Source organism: Schistocerca serialis, chromosome 5 (genome assembly GCF_023864345.2).
Source record: "Schistocerca serialis cubense isolate TAMUIC-IGC-003099 chromosome 5, iqSchSeri2.2, whole genome shotgun sequence".
Lineage (NCBI taxonomy): Eukaryota > Metazoa > Arthropoda > Insecta > Orthoptera > Acrididae > Schistocerca > Schistocerca serialis.
The window spans coordinates 48,767,451-48,791,196 of record NC_064642.1 but is presented as its reverse complement, the minus strand read 5'-3'; the positions used below and the strand labels follow the sequence as shown (position 1 = coordinate 48,791,196).

Sequence of the window (23,746 nt, the reverse complement as noted above, 5' to 3'; positions counted from 1 at the left end):
CCACCTTCCTCACCAAAAATTTGGCATTCAATCATATTTACACTCTTTTAACACAGAATATTCTAAATATATTTTCTCAGTCTGTCTTTGCAGTGAAGCCTTTACACTTGTTACCTCTCTGTCACTGTCACTGTCTATGTCTTTCTCCCACTGTCTCATTTTTCTCTCATTGAGTTACAGTATATTCCAGTGCTACTGTCTCCTCTCACTCTTACACTGTCTCCTTTTGTCTTTCTTTGCCACTGCCATTGTATCCATAATACCTCAGCAGCTCAAAAATTCTGGGTTGTCCAAGTTATTTTTTACCCTGTACCCATGGGTTTTAAATTTCAATCCTAAATGCAACCCCTCCTGTACCTACATGTTTTAGTTTGCTGGTCTGGGAGAGTTCAGACCCTCCCCCCCCCCCCCCCCAGACTGTCCCCCCCCCCAATCCCCCCCCCCCCCCCTCGGCCCTGAAGCCTGTGTGTGGTATCTACTTGTCTCTTTTTCTCCTATACTGTATCTGTTTTCCTCCCACTGCTGCTTCATCTCTCTCTCTCTCTCTCTCTTACTGCCAGTGTCTCTCACTGACCATCAATATCTCGTTTTTTTTGTTTTTTTTTTTTAAGAAAGAATTTTCACATTTGACTGTTGATTGTTCACTTTTTTCAGACAATCACGATTTTGGCTTTATAACCATTATCAAGTTCATGATGAAATGTTAAAATGTGTCTCACCCATCTGGGATTTGTCATTGTCACAAAAAAATTATGGTTTCATAAGATGAGCTGTAGTTTTGCAGGGTGTGAGTGCACATAATGTACCTGACACTGTGCACAGTCTATAAGACCAGAAAGATGTTCTTTCAACGATGAAATGTCACAGGATGGTCAGACATATTTTAAAGTTCCAACATGGATGTGAGAATGGCTATAAAGCTGAAATCATTATTGGGTTAAACAAATGAACAGTTAGCAGTCAAATTATGGAAATTTGTTTTAAAAAAATTCTACATAACTGTGAACCCCTGCAAAAGAAAAATCATTAATATTTCCCCTCTCTTTGGTGCCCACTAATACTGTCTTCACCCATCTCTCTTTCTCCTTCAACAACACTCTTTCTCCCTCTCACCACCATTGTCTCCTCCTGGTTTCTGTCCCACTGGCACTGTCTCCTCTTTCTTCCACCATCACTGGCCCTCTGCTACTCTCTTTCAGCACAAAGAAAGCACGGATATGTTCACATGCCAAAATTTTTGGTGAGGAACGTGGAATAAGGACTGAGGCAGATAGTTCCTCAGTTTTCTGTCAGTCTTTTCAAGAGGAACCTCCTTCTTGTTCTCTGTCTGGGACATTTTTCCACTGGTTTGCTTCTTTTGCTGTATAGAACAGTGTAAGAAGCATATACAAATTGAATCCTATAGATCAGTAAAGTTTTGACGGTTTATTTATATACTTCAACACATTTATATACTTTGACACACATGAACAACAAATAAGTATGCATAATACAAGGCTTTTTTCCTCAGTACTTTGCTCATTGACTGTAATTCATCGAAAGTGCTTGGCTTATGATTTGTATCAGAAAGAGTAAAAACAATGTTAGAAATATTTAACTGAAATTATGGTCTTTTATGTTTTACATAATTTTTGGCTGTCATTTTCTTTACAGGCCTATCAAGTCCCTGTACACCTATGTGTCATCAAAAAACATTACAGTTCAGTCCTATTGTTCCAAACCCTTGATAATGGGCATGGGTCATTAAAAAACATTACAGTTTTGGAACCATGCATTGGAAGATTATTTATGTAGGTTAAGAACAAGATTAGTCCCAAAACTATTGCTTGTGGGATCCCACACACTACATTCAGCCATTCTGAGGTTAGTTTCATGCCTATGTCATAATCTGTCAATGAGAACGTCTGCATTCTGTTACGAAGGTAAGACTCCACCCAAGCCAGAAGGATTCCATTAATGACATAACACTTTATTTTGCCAAGTAGATTGCTGATTACTGTAATAGAAAACTTGGTTTGTGCATGACAATTTTCATCCACACACTGAACTACATTTAGTGTATGGAAGACAGGAACTGTTGGAGTCCTTTTGATGAGGAGTTTTTATGCGTCTTTTAATACACTCCTAATCTTGCATCAAGTAATACCCCTCTGATGTAACAGTTGCAACATACTTGAATGGAAACAAATTTACAAATGATTTTGAGGCTTTTGTGGTGGTGATGCAGTGGTTGAGAGAAGAGAGTAATTTAATGAACAATTGCGATTATTATACAAAATAGTACCAGAAATAAGTATTGGTTATATGCCATCACCAAGTTAACATAAATTTAGAGTGCTTTAGAAGTATTTTTTGGGCTGTTGAAATTAGGCTTACAAGTGAACCATACAGATAATACAACAATCATCTTTAAATGTGAGCATTTTAGGTTAGACTTTACCGTGACTGTTATTGACATTAAATAAAACAACAAGTTTACTGTTACCAGTCACTGTTTATTTATCTCTTTGATGCATTTCAAAGGTTTAAACCACCATCATCAGGTGGATTTACATTTGTTAGTATGACATTTGTGTGTTAGTTGTGTTATAATTTTTGTTTATTTTTTGTTTTTGGAAGAACTTGTGGCACTGTCTAGTGGAGAAACAAAACACTATTTCAGAACATGGTTAGATATATGTTTAGTTTTTTGTCAAAATAAACACAAAACCACGTTCTGAAATAATGTTTTGTTTCTCCACTAGAAAAATCGAAACACACACCCACACGAATGTCATGCTAACAAATATAAATCCACCTGGTGATCCTGGTGGTGGAGGTTTCAACTTTTGAAACATGTCATGGAGGTAAATAAACAGTGACTGGTAACAGTAAACTTGTTGTTTCATTTAATAACAAACATCTTATTTTAGCAAACATAAGTATTGTAGTGAGATTATTGTTAGCGATGATTTAATGAAGTCATATCTGGAACTGTACTGCAAATGTGGTTAGCTGTCAAAACTCCTTAATAAAATTACTCAAACTAACACTAATCAAGAAGATTACAAAGAGTCTTTGAAAAATTGGACTTACATCTCGACTCTCTCAACTTTGATTCCCCAGGCTTCAGTAGCATCATCGAGCGTCAGCTGGAACAGGGCACTGTGTGTAAGAAGACAGCCAACTTTTAAACAGGCCTACACATCATGCAATATTTCCTGAGGTATTAAATTACACAGTATTACAAATCAGATCTGAAGACCAACCTAAACAGAAACTACAACAAGTTTATGGTAAATTGGAAGGAAAGTTATCTACATACTAATATAAGAATTGCATAAACAGCTTAATGTAGCCACTATAAAATTATAAACATTAATATATTACTTGTACTTACTTGCATTTGACTTGATATTGTATCCCTGTCACTGAGAATTTCATGGAGTGGTCGTGTGCCAAGTGTATTTCGCAAAGTGGTTTGTGCCAGTAGTCGTGTTGAATGATGAGCATTCTCCACATTGGCAACAGAAATAGTTGCATTTGAGACACGATAATACACCACAGCATCCACTGACACTGTCACACTGTCCTTTGTAAGAACCTATTTGTAAGACAAGGGAAACCAATTGTAAATTTTTTGTTCAAGAGATCCTCGTATTGCATGCAGAGTGGAGCTGTAGAATGAGATGGTGAAGGGTTCAAATGAGCCAAACAGAGGCATGGGAGAGTTACTCCTTGCAGACTGAATATGAAGGTGGAAAACATTAACACAATATAAAACACAAGAGAAACTGCTGACTGTGTAGGCATTAAGGACAATGCAATGAATACATGAAAATGTAATCTGAGACATATTTAAAGATACAAAATAAACTTGCTAATTGTGTTTTTATTTTGCAAGATACTCTGTTCACTTATGTAATTTATATTTCAGAATACTGCTGTAAAATGAATAAAAGAAGGGAATGTGAAACAAATGGTGTTTACTAATAATTTTGTTGTTATATAACACGTTGTCCATATTTGAATCAAATGATTTGGGGAACCTTCTAACAGCTAAACTTTGTAGAGCTTCATAGAAATCCTACAGATGATTAGAATTCAGCATTTCAATGGAATTGTCATTATAATTCCTTTTATGTTCCTGCCTTCTACTGTGCTTTGACTTGATATTACCTAATACGCTCAAAGAAGAAGAAGAAGAAGGGGAAAAAAATGATGCACCACAAAGGAATTATCTGACTGAGACAGAAATTGGTCAAAGTGATGTACTTGTACAGACAAACAAATGATTACAATTTCAGAAAAACTGGATGATTCATTCAAGAGAATGAGCTTCATAAATTTGGCAAGTCAATAACATGTTGGTCCACCTCTGGTCCTTATGTAAGATGTTATTTGGCTTAGCATTGACAGATAGAGTTGCTGGATGTCCTGAGAGATATTGTGCCAAATTCTGTCCAATTGGTGCATTAGATTGTCAAAATCCCAGCTGGTTAGAGGGTGCTACTCATAATACTCCAAATGTTTGCAGTTGGGAAGAGATCTGGCAACCTTGGTGGCCAAGGTAGAGTTTGGCGAGCATGAAGACAAGCAGTAGAAATTCTTGTCGTGTGCAGGCAGTCATTATCTTGCTGAAATGTAAGACCAGGATGGCTTGCCATGAAGTGCAACAGAATGGGGCACAGAATTTCATCAATGTACAACTGTCCTAGAAGGATGACATGAATGGTGACCAAAGAAAAGAAATAGTTCCCCAGACCATCACTTCTGGCTGTCAGGCTATATGGTGGGCAACAATTGGGTTGGTATTCCACTGCTGTGAGAGGCACCTCCAGAAACGTCTTCAGCCTGGAATCTCATTGACTGTCTTTAGTGATGAGCACCACTTCAAACTGGACCCTGATGACCATTGAAGGTGTGTCTGAAAATACCACAGACAGCAGTGGGATACCAGTCTGACTGTCACCTGCCAGATCTCTCCAAATTGAACATTTGGAGATAATAGGCAAGACTCTCCAACTAGTTCGGGATTTTGATGATCTATGCACCAAATGGACAGAAATGGTATGCTATCCCTCAGGAGGAAGTCCAGCAGCTGTACAAACAGTGCCAAGTGGAATAACTATTTGCATTAGGGCCAGAGGTGGACCAACACATTATTGACTTATTCAATTTGTGAAGCTCTTTTTCTTGATAAATCATCCAGTTTTTATGATATTGTAATTTGCTTGTTTGTACATGTACATCACAAATCACATCTACCAATTTCCTTCATGGTGTGTTTTATTTGTTTTGGTCTTAGAATTTATGTACAACATTTTTTGACCTTAGTTCTTATTTTTATGGCTCCAAGGGTTTTATCAAATTATGTGGCTCTAATTTCATAATCGATTTTTGAAAAGAATATCATCAATAAGGAATTAGGAAGGAAAGTAACATTACTCAGACAATAATAAAATGAAATCATGTTCACCCAAAAATTTGTATCGTATCATCAATTAAATAACTAGTTTTCCTTATTTTAATTTTGTAAGGAGAGATAAGACCCTCATGATTTAGGACATCCAGTACATATAAAGCTCTGATGATTATCTGAAGATATGTTCTTACCTCTTGTGGAGGAACATCATATGTTCGAGTTCTCAAGTCCACTCTAGCATAGCAATCAATGCAGGGTAAGATAAAGAAGATTCCTGTGGAAAAACAAATATATGTGAAACTGCCCAGCTCTTGTTTTTGTTTTAGTTTTAATTAAAGATTCAGTGGAAATTTTTGTCACAAATAACATATGTCATTTGAAAATGTAAACTATCTATTTGTGAAATTTACACATAATGAAATAATTTTCAAAAATAAATGATATTTTAGTTCACAGATGACCCACAATCTTCTTGTTTTTCTTTTCTTATTTCACTATAGGGTGGTATTACTGTTTGGCCAGATGCACCTCCTCATGCCATCACACCACCAAGGATGGTATTTGTGCATCCTATCTGTCTGCATCAAAGTGGATCTCATGTTCAAGTGTGAGAAAATTTGGCAAATGTTTGCTTAGCATCCACATGAGGAACAACATAGGTGTTATCTAGTCAGGTGTGGGGAAACCATCTAGGCTAGCTGCCTCACCAGTCCTCATTGTTAATCCATGAGACAGGTTCAATCTGGGGGAGACTAACCTTCTCAAATCCTGGAAGCACCACCTTAACACCCTCAGCTATCCAACAGTATCATATACAAGCCACAATAACACAAAAAGTGAATGATGTAAGAAAAAATGACATGCTCTAAATCTGTATTTTCCAGGTCCCAACACGTGGCAGCTGGATTATTTGTGTGATGTGGCAACAAATCAAAAAGGCTTTAAATCAGTCCTTGATAAAATAGATTAAAGTCTCAGCTGTATTGTCTACTGGTTGAACACCAATAGTCAGTTTCTGATGTTCAAAATGACAGGTGTGCTTAGAATAAGAAGTCTGGAGAAGTAGTGCTATGTCTGATTCAAAGATAAATACTTGGGCATTTGTTGCTGTTTACAGAGAAATAGTGTTCTGCAAGAAAACACCTCAAGCAATGTGTGGGGATAGCTCAGATCTAAATGGTTCCATCACGTTCCTGAAGTAGAGTATTATATTGAGGCTGCTTGATTTTCAGGGAACCCAGGATTGGTCATGATACTAAATACTGCCACACACCACCCAATCAGTTGTTTTTCTGGTACAGTGCTGAATTATATACTATAGGAGAAAAATTTACCTCTGTAGCATTTCTTTCTAGCAAACTGGTCTAGCACACTAGTCAGACCACACTGTGATCCATTTAAATCAATGTTTTCTTGCCAGTCAATATGCACTCTCCCTAATGATGAGCCAAATCCAGTGAGAGCTGTTAAAAGTACAGGAGACACACTCTCTTTGGGGGTTGGAAAGATGACATCAGTGACATGTTCCACATCATTATGAAATGTCATATACATGATCTATGGAACAAGGATTAATGTATGTATGTATGTACACTATGTGATAAAAAGTATGCGGACACCGGGCTGAAAATGACTTACACATCCCACCTTTAGCCTTGACAGCTTCCACTCTTGCAGGCATACATTCAGCCAGGTGCTGGAAGGTTTCTTGGGGAATGGCAACCCATTCTTCATGGAGTGCTGCACTGAGGAGGGGTATCCATGTTGGTCAGTGAGACCTGGCATGAAGTCAGCATTCCAAAACATCTCCAAGGTGTTCTATAGAATTCAGGTCAGACCGCTGTGCAGGCTAGTCCATTACAGAGATGTCACTATCTTGTAACCCCTTGCCACAGGCTGTGAACAGGTGCTTGAACATATTGAAGGATGCAATCACCATCCCTGAGTTGCTCTTCAACACCCACTTGACCATGAAATCCAAGTTTTCTCACCTCCTGCCTAATTGTCATAGTACTCGCAGTAGATCCCGATGCAGTTTGGAATTCCATTGTGATGGTCTGGACAGATGTCTGCCTATTACACATTACAACCTTCTTCAACTGTCAGCTGTCTCTGTCTACATCTACATCTACATGGTTACTCTGCAATTCACTCTTAAGTGCCTGGCAGAGGGTACATCAAACCAGTTTCCCCTACTACTTCTCTACCATTCAACTCTCGAATGGTGTGTGGGAAAAAGGAACACCTAAATCTTTCCATTTGATCCCTGATTTCTCTTACTTTATTATGATGATCATTTCTCCCTATGTAGGTGGGTGTCAACAAAATATTTACGCATTTGGAAGAGAAAGTGGATGATTGAAATTTCGTAAATAGATCTCACCGCAAAGAAAACCGCCTTTGGTTCAGTGACTGCCACCCCAACTTGCGTATCATATCAGTGACACTCTCACCCCTATTGCACGATAACACAAAATGAGCTGCCCTTCTTTGCACTTTTTCAATGTCCTCTGTCAATCCCACCTGGTAAGGATCCCATACCGTGTAGCAATATTCCAGCAGACGACAGACAAGTGTAATGTAGGCTGTCTCTTTAGTGAGTCTGTTGCATCTTCTAAGCATTCTGCCAACAAAATGCAGTCTTTGTTTCACCTTCCCCATAATGTTATCTATGTGGTCTTTCCAATTCAAGTTGCTTGTAATTGTAATACCTAGGTATTTAGTCGAATTGACAGCTCTTAGATTTGTGCGATTTATTGTATACCCAAAATTTATCGGATTTCTTTTAGTATCCATGTGGATGAAATCGCACATTTCTTTGTTTAGTGATCATTGCCACTTTTTGCACCATACAGAAATTCTCTCTAGATCATTTTGTAATTGGAATTGATCATCTGATGATTTTATGAGACAGTAAATCACAGCATCACCTGTAAACAATCTAAGGGGGATGCTCAGATTATCACCTAGATGATTTATATAAATCAGGAACAGCAGAGGGCCTATGACATTACCTTGCAGAACACCAGATTTCTGTTCTACTCGATGGTTTACCATCTAGCACTATGAAATGTGACCTCTCTGAGAGAAAATCATGAATCCAATCACACAACTGAGATGATACTCCATATGAATGCAATTTGATTAATAGCCACTTGTGAGGAATGGTATCAAAAGCCTTCTGGAAATATAGGAATATGGAATCTGTCAGTCAACAGATGAGATAAGCCTGTATGCTTTCATGCTGTACTTGTATGTGGCCTTTATTGTCAAAAAACCCACTGTTCAATCTATAAATTCTGTAGGTAACATTAACAACTAATGTTTCTTAGGTCTAAAAATAAGAATAAAAACCACACTCTAATTAATGTTCATGCACCTTACAACATTGAAAATAGGAAGAACCAAGAAGATGTTGATAAATTCTGGGAATGATTAGAACCTGAAATCTGTAAAACACCAAGAAATTTCATCAAAATACTTCTTGGAGATTTCAACACATAGATTGGCAATTAAACAAGCTTAGGACGACAGTTCACCTATACCCAGCACACAGAATGACCAACAAAAATAGTATGAGACTAATCCAACTCTGCCAACAGTTCAACATGAAAAAGAGCTCAACTTACTTCAACAAGAAACCTAGTAAACAGAAAACGAGTAGATCCCCTATAAGCTAACTCTGGAGAATTTCAGACAGACCATTTAGCCATCTCTTATGACTTCTAAAAAGAGATCAGAGATATCCAAGTTAAGAAACACACAAATACTGACTCTGATCACTACCTCATGAGGGTTTGAGCACAATTCATCCTAAGACAAAAAAATCATGAACACCACCAGTAGTTCCAGAATTTAATCTACAAAAACTAACAGAATCAGAAACAATAGAAAAATGGGAAACTTCTCCTGCAAACAACTGGGAAAAATTTAAGACAAAAATCACAGAAATAGCAAAGGAACAAATACCATTTCAGAAGAAACCTAAAGATCTGTGGTGGAATATAGAATGTGAAAAGACATCTGAACTATGCAGGAAAGCCTTCGCAAAATACAGCTTGAATAAGAATGAGGAGAATCACCAAAACTTTCTGGAAACATCAAAGGTTTCGAATAAAATTATTAGACAAGAGAAGAGAAAGTATGTAATCTAGCAATAAGGATCAATAGAAACAGATTTTAAAAATTATAATACACGTGGATTCTACAAGAACTCTGCAAACCAAATTAAAAGGTATAACTCTCAAAATGTTTGCTTCCTAAAACCAGATGTAAATTCAGCACTAATCGAGGAAGAGAATTGTGACGTACTAGCCGAATATTTTGAAAAACTACTAAACTGTTGAGAACTAACAGAAAACCTCCCAATATCCAACACCAAAGCTCCATGGCAAAAAGATTCTACACCACCAACAGAAGACAAAATTATCAAAGCCATAAAGAAGCTCAAAAGTAACAAATCCTCTGAGGATGATGAAATTGTAGCTAAATTTCTCAAAAGTCTAGGGCCTAATTCAAGAAAGGAGCTAGTAAGAATTATTCAAAATATGTGGGTCACCAAAGAAATCACAGAAGAATGGAAGTGTGCCTTAATGCACCCATTACATAAAAAAGGGGACAAACATGGTGTGAATATTACAGAGGGTTTTCTCTACTCCTTGTCATATATAAGATATTATCAGCTTGTATTTTTGAAAGAGCACAGCAGTTGCTAGAACCAAAAATCTCAGATTTTCATGCTGGTTTCAGGCCAAACAGACCATACCCAGAGCAAATTTTGAACCTAAAATTGATCACAAGAATAAGAAAGATGCAAGGCAAGCCTACAGTATATGTCATCAACTTCAAAAAGGCCTATGACTCAAGCCACAAAACCACACTATTTAGGCTTCTTGAAGAAAAAGGATTGGATTTGAAAATACAGAAAATCATTCAGCAGACATGAACAAATACAACTTCCAAAGTGAAATTTATAGGAAAACTTTCAAAATGATTCGAGATAAAAACTGGGGTTAGACAAGGTTCTAGGTAGAGTCATGGCAGAATGGGAAAAAAAACCTTGAAGAAGAAAATTGCTGGAAACCAATTTCATTAGGAATGAATAATAATGGCAGATTCTTGTGAGATGGCTATAAAACAGACTGAAACTCTAAAAGAATGTGCAGAGAAAGTCAGTTTGCTGATATCATTTGAAAAGACCATGTTTACAACAACATATTTAGAAATTTTCAAATTACAAACCAAATAAGGAGAAATTAACAGAGTATAACACTTTAAACATCTAGGAGAAATTATCTCTGAAAAGATGCACAACAAGAAAGAATACAAAAAGCTTCTAAAGGTTTAGGATTAGATAAAAACCCATATAATTAAAAAAATGCTTATCTTTAAATGCCAAAATTTGACATTACAAAACAGTAACTAAACCATCAATGTTATATGCCAGCAAAACCTTGACACTAAGCAGGAAGACAGATATAGAAAATCTAAAGAAATAAGAAAGAAAAATAATTAGGAAAATTTTGGGACCAAGATGGACTGAGAATGGATGTAGATTACAGAAAATGTCCAAAATTGAAGAATATTCTAACACAGAGACAGACATGAGGAAATGAGGAAAAGATGCCACAAATTCTATGGCCACATAATGAGGCTCCCTGAACACGGACTAAAAAAAAAAAAAGTTAAATATATAGATTCCCTCGATAATGGAGGAGAATGGATCCAAAGTGTTAAAAGATACTTGGAATTAGCCAAAATCACCAAAGAAGAAATAGACGTAAGGAACAATTTTAGAATAAAAGTAGAAAAATGGGAGGTTAAACCAGAAACAAAAGCCCAAAGAACTGGAACAAAATGGAGCAAAGAAAGAAAAGCTAAATTTTTGCAAACAATGAAAAGCTGATGGACAATTAGAAAGAACAGAAAATGAACCATCTTTACTTAGCGTCTTCCACTCTTGCACCTTAATGACTAATAATAATAATAGTAATAAATAGATTCACAATTTGCAAATATGCAGAGGTGCAAACATTGATTTGTGTCATTATTTAACCAGAATCACAATTAAATTCATACCCAAAAGAAAATTCAATAGGAAAACACTGGTGATTTTGAAATTTGATCTACACGTGATCAACGACTCTAAAATAACAGAAAAATGGGAAGAAAAATTTGCAGAATATTGGGACAAACTTAAAACTAAAATGATCAAAACTGTGAAAGACCTGATCGTCATCACAAAATATCAAAACACCGTTGCTGGAATCAAGAATGTGAGAATACACCAGAAGAAAGACAAAAGGTATTTGAAAATTATAATTGCAGATCGGAGGAAACATGGAAGAAATTACTCAAAGTTTGGAAACAAACATCCAAGATTTTAAGACAAAACAAGAAAAAATATTTAAGTGACCAACTGGAGTCAGTTGAAGACAAATTTAGAAACTACAACATACACAGTTTCTATGAGAGCTTTGTGAACCAAATCAAAGGGTACTCACCACAGAACCTCTGCTTTTAAAAACGAGATGGTAAATTAACTTTGACACATAAAGAAAACTGTCAAGAACTACACAAGTTTTCACAGCTTTTAAACTGTCTGGAACTCCAAAGAATTTCCAGAAGTGCATCACAAAACCACAAAGGAATTTCATCACCACCAACACAAGAAGAAGTTTGTTCACACATCAACAGACATAAAAACAACAAAGCACCTGAACTCTTGAAAAAAAAAGGCCAAAACTCACTCAAAGAAATTACACAAATAATCCAAAACATTTGTCACACCAACCACTACATAAAAAAGGCAACAAATCAGATGTAAACAACTACAGAGGGATCGTCCTCTAATGGATCATCTACAAATCCTATAAACTTGTCTCATGAATAGACCACAAAAGCAATCACAGCCAAAATTAGCAGAATATTAGCAGGATTCAGACCGAACAGATCATGCCCAGACAAATTTTTAGCCTCAAGACCCATTTTAATTTCATTTCGTTTAATTTTATTATCTTCCTGTAAATAATTTACATGATGTAGGAATTGTCACAAGTGTTATTAACATGTAAATTACATGTAATACAAACATAATAACAGAATATCACTTAAATAGCTACTTTCAATGCATTTTTGAGAGTACAATATTTGTCATGAATGTGTGCATAATTGTTAACACAGTAATTTTACACATATTCAGAATACTCATCTATGTCATAGAAACTTTTGCTTAAAACGTAATTTTTAAGCTCAGTGTTAAATTTTACTTCATCTGTTACTTCCTTCATGTACACTTGCAGAACATTGTAGTTTCATTCCAAAGTAAATTACATGATTTTGGGGTTGTGTCATCCTTACCCTTTCTACACGCATATTTTTACAGTTGACAGTATTATAATTGTGGCAGTTCTCATTGGTGCGTAAATTGTTCAGGTGTGCTCTTGTACATAGAATGCTTTTAAATATATACAGCAATAGTATTGTCAGTATTTGTAATTGTTTGAAGAGGGGCTTACAGTGAGTTTTTGGAGAATTTTGTGCTATAATTTGAACAGCTCTTTTCTGTAGTTTTAAAGTACTGGTATCTATAAAGTGTGATTTAGTTTTTCTTGAGAATACTATACCATAACACACAATAGACTGAAAGTAAGCAAAATATGCTAATTTAGCACTCTCTATGTTGCATACTCTGGATTTAATCCTTAATGCGAAACATGCTGAATTGAGCCTGTGGGATAAATACTTAATATGGTCTTTCCAGCTTAAGTTTTGATTAATGTGCATGCACGGAAACTTTGTGGATTGCACATTCTCTATCTTTTTGTCACTCAGGTTTAATTGGAGGTCATTTCCTTGGGTTGCTTTGCCACACTGTATATAATTTGTTTTACTTAAGTGTCACGCATTTGCATTAAATGACTGTTGTATATATTTTAGGACTATATCAGTTGTAGTGGATAGTGATTCTTTATCATCAGTTATAATTATGTTCATGTCATCTGTGAACAATATAATTTTGGTAGCAAGGAACCAAGAACGCTTCCCCGTGGGATGCCTATTTCGACCTTTTTTGCATCCAGAACCCACTGGATTTTCTGGTTGTTATAATCTGGGATGATTTCTAAAACCTAAGTTCTATCTTGAAGGTAAGATTCAAACCATTTCCATGCAACTCCTCTTACTCCTATTGCATCCATCTTGTTCAACAAAATTCGGTGATTTACTGTATCAAAGGTTTCGATACATCTACATTAATTCCCATTACACATTTTTATTGTCAATATTCCTGACAGTCTCTTCAGTCTACTCAAAATGTGAGCCCTCAGGCAAAAACCTCTAGTATGCACATTTGTAGATTTCAAAAAGGTGTACGACTCGACAGACTGGCCCACACTTCTCTTTTCATCATCAATATGTCGTGCTGGAATGTTAGTCTAAATCTAGAAAAATGCACTAGCATGTGTGTGTGTGTGTGTGTGTGTGTGTGTGTGTGTGTGTGTGTCTGTGTGTGTGTGTGTGTGTGTGTGTGTGTGTGTGCATGTGTGTGCACCATCTACTTTAGATGAAGGCTTTTGACTGAAAGCTCACTTGTTTAGTAGTCTTTTAGTTATGCCTGTCTGTTGCTCAACATCTCCACTATACAGTGAGAAGCAATCTATCCTTTTCATTAGTATTTTTTAATCATAAGGGATTATTAACAGCCCTGTAAAACAGCTGAAAAAATGTTTTGTGCTCAATAAAAACTGTATTACAACTGGAGGTGATGCCATTTTGCAGACTGATGTTTGCTTGTTGTCATCATTCAGGAGAAGAGTGATTAGTCAGTCATGATGTAATGTGGGAGGAATACAGTCCCATATCAAGTTCTCTTCACAAAAAATACATGGTGAACACATCAGTAGTTTTTGTTTCACCATTTTAAGAGTGTGGGGTGAAGCTGCTTTGATAATTGGAAGTTTTCAAACAAGACGATGCAATATTGTGCATAATGTGTAGGAATGCCTTATGATTTGTTATGGGCTTGCATTGCTGTTCCATATGAACAAAGATTCAGCCTTTTTACCACAGATCTTACACAATATCTCATTTTTCCATCACCATAGACATTCCTCCTACAGTTTTCTACAAATTTGCCACACTAATATGAAATTGTTGGTTTCTGTCACTCTTCCATGGAAGCAAAAGTGATTGATGAATTCCTATACCACTGGACATGATAAAATGCATGCAATAAATATCAAATACCAGAGTATAGCATGTATTTGGCATTGAGGAAGCATGTGATGAATTGCACTTTGCATATGGTTGTAGTCTCTACTCTCAGCTTAATTTTCAATGTGTTTCACATCATAATCAGATAAACTGCCTTAGTGCACTTCATACAGAAAGTGGAAAACACCATTTTTTTAAAACTGGCTGTTCTATGCATCTGTGTCATGGTATATATATGGTGGACAAATAAATGCTGCTCCCAAATGACTTCTGCACAATTCATCTTACTAATTGTGATTTGAATACTCCATAACAGCAATTTTCATACTAACTCTATGGCATTTATTTCTCACTGAGCATCAAATGCTAAAATTAAGAAAAGATTGCAACTCACCTGGTCCTTTGGCACCTCCAGACATCAGTCTCCCAAGGCGGAATATTACTGCTCGTTCATATTCTTGGACAACCTGTGGAATATGTTTAAATTCAGAGATGATATTCCAGTTGTGAGAACTACTGAAAGCAACATAATCAATAAACTGGATCACACAAAAGAAATGTAACAATAGGAAGTCTCAGATGGAATAAAAACAATAATGAGAGGGCAGATGGCTACTCATTTCATGGAGGATGTGTTGAGTTGCAGACAGGCACAATGAAAATGGCAGATAAAATATTAAACCTTTTTCACAAACTGTCAGAGGGCACTAGAGCCCAACTGTGTCTAATGGAGCAGGGGTTGGTGGGGGAGGGTGGGGGGGGGGGGGGGAGGAGTGACAACGTATGCTGCTTTCTATGTGAACATGACTAACAAAAACTGTATTTTGATCAAGGTGGACCCACCAAAAATAATTATTTTTAATCAAACGTGGAAGAAAAGTTTCAACATCTAGGTAATTATTTAAGTGTCCCGCTAGGCATTTCCAAGCAAGCTCCACAACAAATTCCAAAACACCGCAGAAAAATTCCTCAAAACTATTCTAACATAAAATTCAACAGAATCTGTCTTTTGCATGGTAAAATATGTATATAAAAAACTTTGTTTTTCAATTTTGTAAATACCTTCTTAAAAAGTCAGATTTATATGTGTACAAGTAGTAAAGAGCATTTTTCCTGTTTCTTAGATAGAAATTAAAATTCACTGATGATACTGAAACTTCAGCAAAACATGTCTGTGTAATAGAAGGAACAAAGAAAAAATAGTTTTGCTCTGGGTGGAACCACTCCAAAAATAAATTTATTTATGCTTCAGTCTTATATAACTACAAAGCTGGATTAAATGTATTTTAAGCAAGATTTTTATTGGACACCATCTTCTAGAAGCTGATGCTGGACACACATAAGGTGAGTACTTGTACAACAATATTCTCTTGAAACATAAAGAAGAAAATGTAGTAATAGTGATGGTCACTAGAAATGCATGAATGAAACTTCTGCACAATATCCAAAGGGGCTGTCATAACTGGTAGCTAAGATTTTTATTATGATTTCATATGAGTTAAAGGGATGTGAGACAACAGTTACATTTTAATTGGTTGTGAAAGATGGGCATGGTATTCTGGAAGCGAACAGAAATGTGGGAAATTGTGATGCATCTTCACATAGGGGTGAATGACTGTATTCCATGACAGATTGTCTACTGTATGATACAAAAGATGTATTTCCTTATTTTTTTATCCATGGCAGAGTATAAGCTTTATTATCTTTATTTTTTACTCATGGCAGACTATAAGCTTTATTGATAATTTTTAAAAAGTAAAAACTGTGTACTGGATAGTGGTTCATACTCAAACATTGACTTTCACAGATGTTGTCAATATCCAAGTCTGAAACATAGTTGTAACTTACTACAAATGGTCAGTGCTGCTTCTCTCTTTATACTTTGATGTTAACTGCTTCTTAAATACAATTTTCAGAGAAAAACTGCCTCATTTGGAGGAATATATCGCTTATTTTTACCAACTGCAATGGAACATGAAGTGTTGCTAGATAAGCTATAAATGAATTAACAACTTTGATGGTAGTTAGGACCTCAACATAAATTCAGTGATCTGTGACAGGACAACAAAGTATTCAGGGAATGTACACAGCAAAAGAGCATGTGCAGAATGTGGAATAATGACTACAATCATAAACAAGGGTAAGTCTTGGGTCTGCTCTTGTTCATTTTATATAACTGACCATCCAAAAAGCAGAAATAGCCATTTTGGCCAATGATGCAAGTATAATGAAGTCTATGGGGACCTCACTGTCAATGACGCAAGTGGAAATGAATAAGACACTTCAGGTGTAGGATTGTGTTCCTGCCCAGTGACTATCTTTAATGCTTTTAGTTCATGTAGACAATTGTCTAGAGTATAATTGTTTGAGTTGTATCTCCATGTGGTTAATAAAGTTCATTAAACAGCATCAATCTGCTGTCTGCATTTCACTACATGCTTTTCCTCAAGGGAATTTCTCAGCACTGGGGCTGCAATGAATAACAGCAGCTACTACAATTTAATGAGTTTGCTTTGCCTGACTGTTTCCATTTGACAATGAAGCCGCCCCACAATTGCCACTTGTTTGAACAAAAGATATCAGAAAATGAGTCTCATTGTGCTTCATATAATGTTTTCCACTTCACGGATTAACCTACAGAATACGTGAAACATAAAGCCAACATTCTTCTTTACTGTGGTATTGACTGCAACAATAACCCATTTGTGCATGAACAATGTGCAATGACTTTTGATCTTTTGTAAAATGAAGAAATAATACAACAGTTACTGAATCCACAGTCTTTTATTGTGCTCATGACCAGTTTCAGAACACTGTTCTTACACAACTGATTTGTATCACACTCAATAATATACATTCCAGGATAGGAGAAATGATCCTTTCTGAAGACTTTATGGTTCTTTAACCTATTACCCAAATTTTTTGGTATGAAAAATATCGGAGTTGTATTGGTTGACATCAGTTTCTTACCAATCCTCTCTGATATGTACCCATGTTATGGATCTCATAAAACTTGTTCTTTTTCTTGTTCTCTACTGCGTTCATAGTGATTCCCTTCCATGTTCCCTCACATTCCAGTTGTAGTTTCTTATTCAGTTTCTCAATAATAGACCCTGGATGTGCATGGCAATATACTTGATTTACTGAACCCTCTTTCACCTGCATCTTATGGAACATTATTTAATCTGTTTAGGAGGGACCAGAAGGCGACAGGTTTATATTTAAACAGATGGGTCGTTGCTACATTTAGAACTAAGTCAGTAGTTAAATGGCAGAAATGAATGGTTTGACATCTACAGGGAAGAACCTACTTTCTTCTACCCTAGAGAGTATCATGTTGAGTGGGATACAAGCCAGTTGTGTAAGAGCAGACACTCTGACCAGGCAGGCAGGAATTCTTATATAAGGTTAATAGAACATAAAGACCTAGCCAATTCCAGGTCAGCTCTGACAATGCATTTGATTGGCAACCAGCATCAGCTACAGCAGGTTAGTGATAACTTAACTGCCTTATACTGCAGAGAAAGGTCAGATACACATTGTTCTGGAAGTAATTGAAATCTTAAGATGACTTCATTTTCACCCTTCAGTACAATTAATGAATGCACTTACTTGTATCACAAAAATGTTTTAGTTAAATATGATATGCAGGCATGTTTGCATGAGCATATAACATAGCATTTTTCCTTTTAAAAAATTCTTTTTTAAATGCACACATACTCTTCCCTCTTAATGTTGTGATGGTTTCATCACCTTTCTGCTGTTATTTTCTGCTTTTTCAGTTTAAACAGTTCATTAATCTCATATGTGTTTCATATCATTCCTGCATTATGGATTTTGTATGGCCTCAGTACTCACAGCTTGTATTTACCATTACATACTTTTCCTGTTTGTGTTCCCAGTCATGCAGGATGGGGAAATAGCTTTTATGAAATTTGTATAAGTAATGCCACATGGTATGTGATTTCTCTTCAGCTTTATTTGCATTTTATAGTGACTTCTGGTATCCAGTCTTGATGTCCATCTTTTCAGATTTTTCTAGGTCCCTTTTATCATTCTCACAGGGAAACTATGGTTCCATGAACAACACTGGGGTGAAGATGATCTAATCAATTTTATTTTTAAGTAACATCTTGTTCTCTCTTTTAATTTATTTTCTGTCATTTTATAAATTTTAGCTGCATAGTTCTTTATCTGACATTTCATACTTGAGGATCCAACCCCCCCCCTCCCCCACCCCCCTCCACCAAGTTGTGCAACACAACACCTTCATTACAGTTAACAGCAGATGATGAAATATTAAGTGTTGTGAAACTGGTCATGTATACAAAAAAAAGATTGTGAATTAAGCAACTGTTATGCAGTTTCTTCATTTTAAACAATGGACTTTACTGTTGTGGCTGCCTAATAAGAAGGACTCCTTGTACTTTTTATCTTCTTGGTGACTTTGGCAATGAGCTTAAGCTGTTTTCCCAACATCAAGGCAATTCCCCACAGAATATTTCTGGACTACACAGTGGTGAATCATTCAAGTTTGCTGGTCCTTCCACACCAGACACAATCCAGCCAAGTTGGCTCATAATCCCACATGAGATCCAGCCAGCTGGGCCATGCGAGAGGATTCTCAGTTCACCATCTGTGTTGTGCATGGTCCAGAGGATGTTGTCTGCTGTCACACTCTGACCACATTACTTCTACTACAAAGTTTATGGGGAAAATTTGTACAGCCAAAGTTTCACCCAAAACTGTCACCCTGCCAACAGGTACAACTGCAACTGGTAACTTGGTTCACGGTCATCAAATACATTCTATAGAGCTCTATTAATCAACTTAGGAGAGCATGCCAACACCATCAGTGATGTTGTAGACACCCCTCCATCCAATGGAAATATGCCACTGGCAAAGCAGTGTTGCTTTACTAGCTCACCAAGACAGTGGTGCAGCAGTTATGACAAGTAATTGATGATGAACGACTAGGCAACAGGACACCATCTCAGCTCTGCGGATGTCACCATACATTTATCAACTCGAATCTCATGCTGAAAAACCACTATGGATGGTGTGGCTTATCAAACCATCATCACAGGTACAACTGGAAACAAACACACATGAGAGTTGCCTGATGGAGTGCAAATTACTTCTGACTGACAGACTCTTTTCTATTTGTCAACACTGACAGCACCCAAATGTAGTAGCAAACAATGGTCACCCCACCGGTACATTCCTGAAGCATGATGCCAATTGCAACTGTGGGCAGCCGACATGACCCACGCAGTTCTGGACACTTATGGTAGTGACATGATAGTGGTGACCTCTGGCCAGCTACAACAAACATGCTCCCAACTGATGACAATATTCTGCTGGTAGGTGAGCTGATGTGACTATGACCGTGTTGGTTCCACACTTGTTTTAGTGACAAAGCAGGCCACTGCTCTACAATGTGCAGTCACCAAAATACAAAATGTGGCCTGCAGATCACTGCACTCACTCAAGTTGCCTACAGTTGAAACACAGTGACCAGACCTGTTCTGACAAAGATCTAAGTGACAGTGGTAGACTAGCTTGCTAGATCACTAAACAAATCAATACTTCACGATTGACACCAACTGTGTAGTGAGCACCATTTCAAGGGAGAATCCAGCAACAGAGATTCCTACACCAGCTCTCCACCTGCATGCCACAAGTGACTCTCCTGTCAGAATTTATTGACCTCTAAGATGTCTCCATGAAAAATTTTCATGGCAGTTCATAGTTACAGATGTTCATGAACTAGTCTTGGCCATGGATTTCCTCCATCACTTCAATCTCTCCCCAGATCTGATGTGATGAGCCCTTCCCACACAAATAGCAGAGAATCAGTACAAGGCATCACCGGTAACTCACCGCTATAGCACAGCTAGCTTCAGAGGGCTCTACTCCACAAATATTTTCCCTGTGCTCTACATGTGATAATTGTCTACAGCTACCTTGTTACTGTCAGATGTAAGAATCAGAAATACACAAGATCAAAACATGCTATGAGGACAGCAGAAAGGAAAAAAATCAGAGTACACAACAAGAATTGCGAGTTGCATGCCATATTTATTTCTTTAGGAAGTAAGTTAGATGCTGTGAGTTCCTAGCAGCAACACCTCAAACAGGGGCAGAACCACTGTCCTGATATAACCAACAAGAATGAGCCAGCAACAAGCATGGTGTCAGCAGCAGACACACACATACAATTGAGACAGCATGCAATGCAGAGTCCATCAAACACACAGGTCAGTACAAAGAATTTTTCTCGCAGTTTGCATGCATGCTCAGAGTGTGGTATCGATGTTCCCCTTCCTGCCTAGGACTCACTTGTGACATTTCAAGAAAGAGATATTCAACATGAAATTGTGCATAAAATCAGTACTACACCAGGCTGCATAGGCTGGCCCAGATAGTCTCGAGCAGCCAAAACTGCCAGTGACAAACCACTGAAAGCTAGCATTGTCTGCTAGTCTGACAGCTATTGGGTTTTGCCTACATATTTTGTCCCAAAAAAGATGGAACGTATAGATTATTGTGTTTGCAACACAAGCACAGTTCCTAACAGCTACCCAATACTGAACATTCAAGACCTAACTCATATCTTAGCAAACACTTTTGTGTTCATTGTTTCAGACTGTAGAAAAGATTACCTGAAAATTCCTATGGCTTCTGAGGACATATGCAAGACAGCAGTCATCACACCATTTGAGCTTGACACATGTTTGTTCACACATCATGATTTGAAAATTGTGGACCAAACATGGCAACACTTTATTAACAGTGTCCTCTACAAGTTTCCTTTCTGTTAGGCATACTTAGATGATATTTTGCTTTTTTTTCAGCCTTCCCATAGGAACATGAGCAATATCTCACCCTCATTTTCAAGAGTCTTGAACATTTCGCTGCAGTGATAACTGATGACAAATGCCAACTTAGGAAATTTGGAGTAATGTTTTCTCACTCACAACAGGGTTAGCCCCATGATTCACCACACAGAAACCATCCATTAGCTTTGATGGCCAAGAATTATCACGAATTATGCGAATTTCTTGCCATTAATTTTTATAGACATCCCATACTCCATGCAGTTGGCAGACAGGCACTGCTGACAAATGCACTGCCCAGCAAACATAAGGGGTGCAACAAGCATTTCATCAAATTACATTCAGTTTACCACATGCTATAATAGTAGCTCATCCAATCATGACAACTCCCTTGTCAATTACACCTGACATGAGTGACAATATCTTTGGAGCTATTCTTTAACAGACAATATCAGGTGAACCATTAAATTTCTTCTCCCAGAAGCTAACTGAATCTCAACATAACTGGTCAGCTTATGACAGAGAATTGTTTGCAATATACAAAGCAGTGTGACATTTCAAAGTCAACACTCAGGACAGACCACTTACTATTTGTAATGATTGCCAACCACTGATGGATTCCATATGTAATCAAGCAAAAGACTGTTCCCCAAGTCACTTCTGACACCTTCATTACATCACACAGTCTGTCACTGGTATCCATCAGCTCAATGGCTTGGAAAATGTGTTGGCTGACTACCCGTCTCAAGTTAATACATTTTCAGTTGATGTTAGTTATGATGAGCTTGCTAAGGCACAACGAACTGGTACACAAAAATGCAACCTCCTGCAAGATACCATGACTGGTTTGAATCCTGAATGGTGTAACATTCCAGATTCCTCCACACTTCATAAAACCACTTGAGATCACTAGCTCCAGTCAATTTGTGTAAACCTATGTTTGGCAGCTTGCATGGACAGTCACACCCAAGAGTACATCCCTTGGTTAAACTAGTCACTGACCAGTTTGTTTGGCTGAATGTGAAATGAGAATGTAATTTTTGGGCTCAAGCTTACATGACAAGCTTATCAACACTGTAAAGTCAGTCAGCATGCACAGCTGCCACATTATCAATACAAAATTTTGCACAGAGCATAACTTAATCACTGCTAACATTTGGTTCAAGAATCATGAAAGAAGGTTATATACATGGAAGAAGCCTGGTGATACTAGAAGGTTTCAGATAGATTATATAATGGTAAGACAGAGATTTAGGAACCAGGTTTTAAATTGTAAGACATTTCCAGGGGCAGATCTGGACTCTGACCACAATCTATTGGTTATGAACTGTGGATTAAAACTGAAGAAACTACAGAAAGGCGGGAATTTAAGGAGATGGGACCTGGATAAACTGAAAGAACCAGAGGTTGTACAGAGTTTCAGGGAGAGCATAAGGGAACAATTGACAGGAATGGGGGAAAGAAATACAGTAGAAGAAGAATGGGTAGCTTTGAGGAATGAAATAGTGAAGGCAGCAGAAGATCAAGTAGGTAAAAAGATGAGGGCTAGTAGAAATCCTTGGGTAACAGAAGAGATACTGAATTTTATTGATGAAAGGAAAAAATACAAAAATGCAGTAAATGAAGCAGGCAAAAAGGAATAAAACGTCTCAAAAATGAGATAGACAGTAGGTGCAAAATGGCTAAGCAGGGATGGATAGATGACAAATATAAGGATGTAGAGGCTTATCTCACTAGGGTAAGATACATGCTGCCTACAGGAAAATTAAAGAGACCTTTGGAGAAAAGAGAAACACTTGCATGAATATTCAAGAGTTCAGATGGAAACCCAGTTCTAAGCAAAGTCCTGTTGTAGAATTTTAGAACATGTTTTTTGCTCGCGTATCATGTCGTTTTTGGAAACCCAGAATCTACTCTGTAGGAATCAACATGGATTCCAGAAACAGCGATCGTGTGAGACCCAACTCGCTTTATTTGTTCATGAGACCCAGAAAATATTGGATACAGGCTCCCAGGTAGATGCTATTTTCCTTGACTTCCAGAAGGCGTTCGATACAGTTCTGCACTGTCGCCTGATAAACAAAGTAAGAGCCTATGGAATATCAGACCAGCTGTGTGGCTGGATTGAAGAGTTTTTAGCAAACAGAACACAGCATGTTGTTATCAATGAGGAGACGTCTCCAGACGTTAAAGTAACCTCTGGCGTGCCACAGGGGAGTGTTATGGGACCATTGCTTTTCACAATATATATAAATGACCTAGCAGATAGTGTCAGAAGTTCCATGCTGCT

The 23,746-nt window shown here is 37.2% G+C and overlaps 1 protein-coding gene across 3 annotated transcripts in view; it reads right to left on the bottom strand.

Annotated features, from left to right (window-relative positions):
- Positions 1-23,746, bottom strand: part of LOC126481214 (band 7 protein AGAP004871) — a 552,309-nt gene that overhangs the window by 60,974 nt on the left and 467,589 nt on the right. For all 3 annotated transcript variants that reach the window (XM_050104815.1, XM_050104817.1, XM_050104818.1), the window contains 4 exons: positions 15,012-15,084; positions 5,596-5,678; positions 3,380-3,583; positions 3,076-3,131 (listed from right to left, as the gene is read on the bottom strand). In XM_050104815.1, the coding sequence (XP_049960772.1) occupies positions 3,076-3,131; positions 3,380-3,583; positions 5,596-5,678; positions 15,012-15,084 (416 nt within the window). The remainder of the gene's footprint in view (positions 1-3,075; positions 3,132-3,379; positions 3,584-5,595; positions 5,679-15,011; positions 15,085-23,746) is intronic.